A 9,461-nucleotide genomic window follows, 5' to 3' on the forward strand; every position below is an offset into this window, starting at 1 on the left:
ACAAAGGCTATAACAAGAGACAAAGAAGGACCCAGTAACCCCACTTCAGGGTCTTTATCTGAAGAAACCCAAAACGCTCTTTCGAAGGGACATGTGCATCCATATGTCCATTGCAGCATTGTTTACAATGGCCAAGATGTGGAGGCAGCCTGGGTATCTGTCGATGGATGAATGGATTAAGAGGAGGTGGTACATATATACAATGGAATATTGCCCAGCCATGGAAGGCAATGGGTTCTTGTCATCTGTGGCAGCAGGGATGGACCTGGAAGGTACTGGGTTGAGTGGAGTATAAGAAAAAGACAGATGCAATGTGATTTCATTTATATGTGGAAACTAAAGAGCAAAATAAACAAAGAAAACAAACTCATAGATACAGAGAACATTTTAATGGTTGCCAGATGGGTGGGGTGTTGTGGGTGAGTGGAAAAGGGGAAGGGATTAAGAAATACAGATTGGTTGTTACACAGTAGTCATGGGGATGTAGGATACAGTGTAAAGAATATAGTCAATAATATTGTAATAACTATGTATGGTGTCAAATTTGTACTAGATTTATTGGAGTGATAGGAGGGGGTTGATGGCAGAGAAAAAAAGTGAAGGGATTAAGAAGTACAAATTGTTTGTTATGAAATAGTCATGGGGATGTAAAGTAAAGCATAGAGAGTATAATCAATAATATGGTAATAACTATGTATAATGGGTACTAGACTAGTCAGGGGGATCACTTCTTAAATTATATAAATGTCTAACCACTATGCTGTACACCTGAAACTAAGATAAAATAATATTGAATGTCAACTGTAATTGAAAAATTTAAAAAGAGGGGGAAGGTGAAGGAATAAGAGGTCCAAATTTCTAGATATAAAACAAATCAGTCATGGGAATGTACTATACAGCATGGGGAGTATAGTCAATAATACTGTGATAGTGTGGTACAGTGTTAGACGGTTGCTGGACTTATCATGGTGATCACTTCTTTAGGTACATAGATGTTGAATAATTATGATATAGACCTGAAACTAATATAATATTGTATGTTAGCTATATTTTAAATAAAAATCTTTAAAAAAAAAAATAAATAAATTCTGCTATGGTCACTAAATAAATAAATAAATCTAGATAGATGATGATAGATGATAGATAGATAGAGATAGATAGATAGATAGATAGATAGATAGATAGATAGATAGATAGATAGATAGAATGTAATAGGAGATTAATCTCTCTCCCCTATTGGTTCTGCTTCTCAGGAGAATCCTGGCTAATACAAGGCTGTGGAAATAATCCATTAGAACAATAAGCAATGATAATAGCTTGGACTTGATAGCAGTGGAAATAGTGAGATGTGGATAGAGTGTGTAGAAACATTTTGAAGGCAGAGCCACTGGATTTGCTAGTGAACTAAACATGGAAATTCGAAACAAAAGAGGCATCAAGGATTACTCCCATATTTTTGCCCTTAGCAACTGGGTGAATGGTAGTACCATTCAACTGTTATGAGAGAAACTGATGAGCTAGACAAAGGAGTCCACAGCTGAGGGGAGAGGTCAGGCTTGGGAGTGAACAAGGCACCTGCTGACAGCATGAAAGTCCTTGAGACTGAATAAGAATACCAGTCCTGGTGACTGTAGACAGAGGAAAATGGTCCGAGGACTGATTCCTGGAGCCCCTGGAGCATTCTAAGGTCTAGAGGTCAAAAAGAGAATGAAAGACCAACAAAGAAAACTGAAAAGATGGGCCAATGAGATTGGCAGAAAATCTGGATAGCGTGCATCCCAGACACCAAGTGAAGAAAGTGCTTTATTCCAAGAAAGACAGAGTGATCAGCTGTGACAAATGGTTCTGGGGAAATGGTCATTTGGGGGCAGAGAGAGTCATGGGCTCTGGGGTAGCACGGTGCTGTGCACTGGACAGCAAATCCAGTGTGGAGAGAGGAGCAGCCCAAATACTCACACAAGCCAACTGTCATGCATTGTGATTGAGACTGTCACATGGAGACCAGAGTACAGGCTGGTGCCTCAGTCCCTTCCCATGTCCCTAAAAAGGGAAGTGCCCAAGAAACATCAATGTACACTGACGCAATGAGAGTAATACAAGGGTGTGCATCTGTAGTTTTGATGGATGGTGGGTCATTTATGAAGAGATTAGAAAGTGATAGGTTGAAATATGAATTTGAGTCATGTTAAGGAAGTCACATAAGGAAGTCACACCTTGTTCCCAGGGGAAGACCAGAGCATTCTGGGCCCTGGCTGGAGGGGCTGGAATGTGGAGAAGGGAAGGAGACAGTGACCCCGGCGGCCTCCAAACCCTACAGGTTTTGTTCCTTGTCCATTCGTGTGGGGCCTGTAGGGCTAAGCCTGCCATGGTGGGAAGAGCAAGGATTTGGAAGCAAAGCAGCCTCATGACAACCTCAAAAGCTGGAGACTGATCGTTTGTTTGCAGATGAGAACCTGAGATCACAGAGATGGTGTCACTTGCTCAAGGTCATACAGTTGGTGAAACCCAGCTCTGGGCAGATGGCACACCATGGTGTTTAGGCTGCCCGGGCCTGAGATCAGAACTCTGACAGCTGTAGGTTCAGAGACGGGGCTGGTCAAGGAGGCTCCATGGAGAAGACTCACGGCATGGCCCCTGCAGGCCAGGCACGTACTGGAGAAACTAGTCACGGGATCCTCTGGGACAGGAATTTTCAGCCTTCCCTCATGACATCCACTATGTTCTTCACTTCTGCCACTTACTGATGAAGAAATGGAGACTCAGAGATGCTAAGTAACATATTCAAGATCACACAGCTGAAAAGGGCTAGAGTCTGGGTTTAAACCCAGATGTCCTTACCTCCAAGGCCTGTGTCCCTTTTTCTGTAAAACCATAAGCTGAGCAGAGGCACGAATTCCAGAGATAAAACTGGTTCACCCCTCTTGCTTTCACAGTGACTGTAAAAAATAATATAAATAGAGCCACTTTAACGTGGAGCCAGAGCTGCCATGCCATAGGCACTGCCTTGCATGTCTTACGCCTCAAACCTTCGGAATGTTACCACAGGGCAAAATAACATTTGGACTGAGCCTACAGCACCATTGTGCTCCCAAGGAATTATTTGCAAAAATAACAAGAAAACATGTATTATGACTACCCAGATTGATGACTACCGGCCTGAAAATTAAAAATGTTGTTTAGAATTTACATCATTATTTTATCTGCACCAATACAAATGCCTTCCTTCTACTAGTGTAATTATTCCCCTTCCCTTTCTCATAAATAGCCCTTGCCTTTGTCTCCTAATTGAAACATTATTTGGGCTTCTGCCTGAATCGATGCTTCCCAAATATAGCTGTTCTTTGATCTCAAATCAATGCTTGTTGCCTCTCACTTTAAAAGGCCTTTTATTTTTAAGTTAACGTGACATTAAACATAGTGCTTGACCTTGTTGGGCCTCAGGTTACTCATCTGTAAAATGGAGCCAACCATTCCACCCATCCAATAGAAGTAAACAGGATTATGCCCATGAAACAGTGTCGCATCTAGCACACAGTACATTTTCAGGAAATGAGAGCTATTGTTACTGATGAGTATTTTCAGCTTACACATGAGAAAGCATGTAAGAGTCCATTAATTTCTTCATACTCTAAGGAGTAAAAGCTGAAGTCTGGATTCAAAGCAAGACATAGGAAATACCAAAGTTCACTCAACTTTTTTTCCATTTCACCCCAAGATAAGAAAGGAGATGAGCATTTCGAGTGAAAGCACGAGACAAAATCAGGCATGTGAGAGGAGAGTTGGTCTGTGGCAGTGTGATGACATCAGATGTTGGGCACAGCTTGGAGAGTGGGCCTTCCCCACTTAGCTGGGTTTTCTGGGTTGCGGTTCAATATTATGCAGGGGTGCCTACCGCATGCCAGGTTCTGTGCCCTCAGAGCTGAGCCGAGGTGTGGGCAACTGTTTACAGCGGCCTGGGTAGGCAGAGGTGATAACGCCTTGTGGACTTTGCCTTCTTCTCCCTGACCCAACCTTCAATCATGGAGGTGGTGGGTTACACGTTGCCTAGAAAGCAAAGGGCTATGCTGTGGCATGTTACTCATGAGAAGAGGGTGAGTTCAGGGGGGCCGTATCACTCTCACAGCAACTTCATGTGGAGGGTTCTATCATTCTGCCCATTTGATGGAAGAGGAAACTAAGGTTCAGTCAGAGTTGAGGGAATATATCCAAGATCACACAGCTACAGCAGAACGAGGCTTTGAACATGGGTCAATCTGTCTCCAAGGCAAGGCTCTTTCCTCCATGCTGGGTGAGGCTACTGGCTTCTAAAAGGCATGAACAGGTGAGATGAGTCAAACAGGGCCTGAGGGCACACAGACACCAGTGGGAGATGCAGTCACAGGCAGGTTAAGGGCCTGGGATCAGACTGGTCAAAGGGATGGTCCTTAAATGGAAGTGGGGAGAGGGAGTGGGGGACACGTGAGTCTGGGGGCACAGAGAGCCCTGTATCTGCTCACCTGGCTAAGGGCCAGCCTGTCTGTCTGCATCTTTTGCCCAGAGAAGAACCATGGCCTGACCTGAGTCCTTGCTCTGCCACTCTGTGACCTGGGGCAAGTCACTTTACCTCTGGGACATCACTTTCCCTATCTGCAAAACGGTCTCCCTAGAATTTCACTCACATGGGTGTCTTAAGGAGTGAAGGAAAGTGGTGTGGTCCAAGGCCCTCCCACGGGGACCCATACACACAAGGTGCTTGACTCACAAAATCGTGTTCCCAGCCCCAAGCCCCTCCCTAAGAATGGGCTCTAGGCTTGTCACGGGGCCAGCAGGTGTCAACTCCACCCCTCGTGGCAGTTAATAAGTGACCAGGGTGCTATAGCCTGGCTATAAATTTCTGCTGGCCAGGGAAGCAGGTGGCAGCTGGGTGGCCAGCAGCGGTGAGGTACAGAGGGAGCAAGATGAGGGGCAGGACTGTGGCAGGGCTTCTCTCCGGAGCAGCTGTGTTCTTCCTGGTGCTGTTGCAGAGCACAGAGTCAGTCTACATCCAGGTGAGTCCTTCTGGCCAGCATGCCCTTTGACTGAAGGTTCCCATAGGAGGTTGGGATGGAGAGGGGACGCTGGGAAATTTATGGGCTACAGGGGAGCACAGGACCCAGGGCTCAGCTCCACACCCACTCACAGCCCAGGGACTAAGATGGCATGCCTATAGCTATGACGATGGTGACCATGGCAATAATAAACTGCTGTTATTCAACCTTGCTCTCCTTGAAGGCCAATCCTGGTCAGAGGTCAGAGTGTGGAACAAGATGTAGTCCCTGTCTTTGAGACACCCAGAAGGGGAGGGAGACCATTTATATTCCTGCAGCTCTTTGCATTCACCCATGTGAGGGGTGCGGTGAGGTAATTACCAGAAAACACTTCCTGGGCAGCTGACTTGAGTTGATATTACAGGATGAGCAGGAGATAGCCAGGCATGAGGAGGCAGACTGCTCCAGGCGGAGAGCACAGCATAGGAAAAGCCAGAGAGAAGACAGCAGGGGGGCCAGGTCTCCTTCCAGGGCACCTGAGAGGCTAGAAGGAGTCACGGAAGCAGAGTCTGTCTACAGCGTGACAGGATGCTGCCGGCCTCCCCACACGGCATGGTAGTCTGGCTCTGGGCATCTCACACTCCCAACTCTGGGCAGGGCCCCCTTGAGAAGCAACAAGGGGGTCCTTGGGAGGGGTGCAAGAGAGCCACAGCCTCCCCGTGCGGCCCTGGCCGTGGAGCCTAGTCAGCTTGGAGTTGCCATCGGTTTTCCATGTTGGTTCAGGGGAGGTCACCCAGTTTGGGAGTTTGCCCTGGGTACCAGGCACCCAAGGAAGAGGGAACCTGTTTACCTTTATTTGTCAGATGAGGCTCAGAGTGGGAAGAGACAGGCAGCTGGTTGGGAAGAGCTGGATTGGAACCAGGGTCTCGCAGCCTCCAAAGCCCACGTCTTGAACCACTGTCCTCCATAGTCTCGCTGTGACCTCATCTACCAGCTACTGGGGGGCCTGTGGCAGAGGGGTGTGACGTGTCAGACACCACCTCCCACCTTCCAGGCTGTCTTTCAGGTGTGGCCTGAACTTTCCCTGAGAACAGAGAACACTCATGGAGTCTGAGAAACCCTGGTCTCCCAGTCCAGGTTTTGATACCCTCTTATCTCCTCCCCTACCTCCACCCAGTACCAAGGCTTCCAGGTCCAGCTGGAATCTGTGAAGAAACTGAATGATCTGGAGAGAAAGCTGGTGTTCAGCCCCCGCCTGCAGGCCCAGAGCGCCTTACCCATCCTGTGCTATCACCTGGCCCTGCCACTGGACCTCCAGCCCATCTGCACCTCCAGGGCCGCTGCCAGCATCTTCAAGGCCTTGAGTGAGTGTCCTGGCCCTGCAGAGCTTCCTGCCCCTTGTTCTCTCCCTCCCCACACCCCAGCTCAGGTTCGAGTTCCTCCACCTCATGTTACTTCTGTGAAGCACCCAGTGACTGAGGTCAGGGAGATTCAAGAAACTCAGTCCCTCACCTCCCTGGTTCTGGCACCAAGTCAGACTTGAGGAAACCCGTCAGCTCCTGACCCCCTGGACTAGTTGGTCATCGTACCTCAAAGACTTTATAGACAGGAGGGAGGGACCCACAAGCAGACTTCGGTACAGTGGGATGATGGGGGAGCACCGTGGGGACACCAAGGAGAGAAGGCTCATATCTGGGATGGCATAAGGAGTTTGAAAGGCTTCCAGGAAGAGGGACATCAAAGCTGAGACACGACGGAGAAGCAGAGCTGTCTAGGAGAATACAGTGACTAGCTGGCATTTGTTGAGCACCTAGCCAGGGCCAGGCCTGCGTTCTCTCCTCACAAACACCCTGTCAGGCTGATAGTGTCCATTTAGGAGAAAGGAAAACTCAGACACAGAGTTCAAGTGGTTTCCCCAGGCACCACTAGGAAGGAGAGTACCTGGGACTTAAGCCCAAACTGTTCACTCTGCTTCTAAAAGTTCATGCTCTTAATGTGTGAGAAAGATGCCAGGCCCCTCCCTCAAGCCCTCTCCTAAGCAGGCCTTCTCTGGCTGCCTGGCCAGCAGCTCCCAAGACAACAGATGTTTCAGGTTCAAGTTCAACTGACCAGTTTTCTTCCCCTGCCCAGAGACCATCGCTGAGGACAACTGCGAGCTCTGTGAGAATGTTGCCTGTACCGGCTGCCTCTGAGATGGCCCCAGGTGCCTTGAGCCCGCCCTGGACCCCTGGCATGCCCAGTCCACTGCCTTCGCAACCCCCACCCCCATCCAAACTCTGGCTGTGCCCTGGTCATTGCCATGGTCATTGCCAACCCCGCCCCCCTCCCCAGCTAGGGCCAAAGCAGCTGGATCTGGTGCAAAGCAGTTGGAGGAGAGTTTGGCCCCTTAGGCAACCCTGCTGCTGAATAAATGTTCTCCACCCACACACGGGGTCAGTTATCTATTTGTTCATCCCAGGAGCTAAAGATGGAGCTTCTTGGGAAGCTGGGTGGGTGAAAGAGAAAGGTTGGACTAGAGTCGGGAATTGCCCTGGTTTCCAGCACCCAAGGAGTTGGTTCACTAAGTCTTATTTCATAGAAGAGGGAGCGAGGCTCAGGGTGGGAATGAGTCACCCAAGATCACGGAGCTAAGAAGCCGCAGAGCCCTCAGATCCACTTGACCCCCAAGCGGAGCTCAAGGCCTGGCCCAGATGCAGAGCCAGAGCATCTATGCTCCTGAGCAGGGATGGGGGCAGGATGGGGAAGCTTCCTCCAGCAGGTGGGACCGCAGGAGTGGGTGGAGGGCAGGGTCACATGGTGCCCCCTCCCCTCGCCCTTGGTCAGGCTGACGGCCTCCGGGACACCTGAGAAGACGGGCCCTTGGCATTCACCCTTCCATGCCTGAACTCCCATCTTTCTCAGGCTGCCCAGGACCACCTGGCCAGCTCTGGATAGAGGACATTTCCTCCCTCCATCCTGATGGCCCTGAAGAATATTAGTAATAATAATAGCCGCTGTTTATTGAGTATTTGCTATACCCTAGGCACTATTCTAAACCCTTTGCGCCTATTAACTCACTAAGTCCTCACAACAGTTTAATGAAGCAGGTACTATTATTATTACTATCTCCACTTTACAAATAAGGAGACCCAGGTGCAGAGATAACTAGTTCAGGATGACAGGCTCAGCAAAGCGGCAAAGCAGGCTTCTTCCCCAGGAAGTCTGGGCCAGAATCCATGCTCTAAACCACCATGTGACTGTCTCCCTGTGAGGCCTGGCCTCGGGGCCCCCTGCTACCACATTTTCTCAGTGGCCTTCATTGCTTTAACTCAAGGCCAGGAGCCACACTGGGAATTCACTGGAGCAGGGCCTTTCCGCAGGGTGGGCTTCCCTCCAGCCTCTATTCTGGGCAGACAGAGAGGAGGAAAGCCGGGGACAAAGGGCCCATGCCCTCTGAACTCAGCTGACCCAGGGCCAAGGCCAGGGATAGTTCCCCCAGACCTGCTGCCCCTCCTGACTGCCCAGTTCTGTCCATTACAGGACGGGGGTCCTGTAATCTCCCCGCCTGCCAGGCCACAAACCCCGGAGCTCCAGCTCCTTTCTCTTCTTCCCCCCACAGGCTAGATTGGCTGGGGCTTTGCAATACCTCCTGGGTCTCTCTGGGCCCCTCATCCCTTTCCCACCACTTGAGGTGGGCCCTTGTCACAGCACCTCAGAGCAGGCCAGAGCTTCCTGCCTGCCCCTGTGTGCACCCCCCCCACACACAGAGCTGCTCTCACTGCGCCTGTCGCCCTTCCATGGCTCCCCAGTGCCACCCCTCAAGTCTAAATTGAGCCCATGTGCCATCATCTCTTACCACTCCCTTCAGCGACACTGGGTTCCCACCTACCTGGGGAGGAGGCAGGGAAGGGAACTGCCACTGACTGAGCGTCTTCTATGTGCCAGGCACAAGCCTTAGCCATCTGCACAGAAATAATAATAATTATAATTGCAGCATCTACAAAGTGCTCACTATGGGCCTGGCCGATGGAGCTCTAAGAGCTTTTCCTGTATTACCTCATTTAATCTTCACTCAATCCTATGTTAGTTAGGGTTAAAAATAAAAGCTTTAAAACAACTCATTTCTTAAAGTGCTGAAAGTGGAATCTCTCCCTCTCCCTGTTTTGTCATCCCCATTTTACAGATGAAGAAACTAAGGAAACAGGCTAAGTGACCTGCCCAAAGTCTCACAGCAGGTAACAGGCAGAGCCAGAACTCACACCCAGAGAGTTGGGCTCCAGAGTAGGAGCATTAAATGATCCTACTCCACCATACACCTCATCAAACCCCCTGCAACCCTAGGAGGCAGGATCTGTTATCATTTTTGGTTGAGAAACCAAGTCTCAGAGAGGAGTGCTTGTAAATGACACACTCGCACTCAAACCCCTTGTGCTTCCTGGGCTCCACACCATCCACGTTATCAAACAGAAAGCATTC

General features: G+C 49.5%; 1 protein-coding gene across 1 annotated transcript; it reads left to right on the forward strand.

The window, feature by feature from the left end:
• The first annotated feature begins 4,894 nt into the window (after nucleotides 1-4,894).
• Nucleotides 4,895-7,430, forward strand: GUCA2B (guanylate cyclase activator 2B). Its single transcript, XM_019737136.2, has 3 exons — nucleotides 4,895-5,027; nucleotides 6,184-6,370; nucleotides 7,137-7,430. The coding sequence occupies exons 1-3, from the start codon at nucleotides 4,938-4,940 to the stop codon at nucleotides 7,196-7,198; spliced, it is 339 nt and encodes a 112-aa protein (XP_019592695.1). The 5' UTR covers nucleotides 4,895-4,937; the 3' UTR covers nucleotides 7,199-7,430.
• The last annotated feature ends 2,031 nt before the right edge of the window (nucleotides 7,431-9,461 follow it).

This window comes from Rhinolophus sinicus, linkage group LG06 (assembly GCF_036562045.2).
Source record: "Rhinolophus sinicus isolate RSC01 linkage group LG06, ASM3656204v1, whole genome shotgun sequence".
Taxonomy (NCBI): Eukaryota; Metazoa; Chordata; class Mammalia; order Chiroptera; family Rhinolophidae; genus Rhinolophus; species Rhinolophus sinicus.

Excerpts from the sequence above, each read along its gene's own strand:
- GUCA2B (XM_019737136.2), top strand. The coding sequence starts at position 4,938 with ATGAGGGGCAGGACTGTGGCAGGGCTTCTCTCCGGAGCAGCTGTGTTC. Across the intron at positions 5,028-6,183 it reads CAGAGTCAGTCTACATCCAG|TACCAAGGCTTCCAGGTCCA; the intron begins GTGAGTCCTTCT and ends ACCTCCACCCAG. Across the intron at positions 6,371-7,136 it reads CAGCATCTTCAAGGCCTTGA|AGACCATCGCTGAGGACAAC; the intron begins GTGAGTGTCCTG and ends TCCCCTGCCCAG.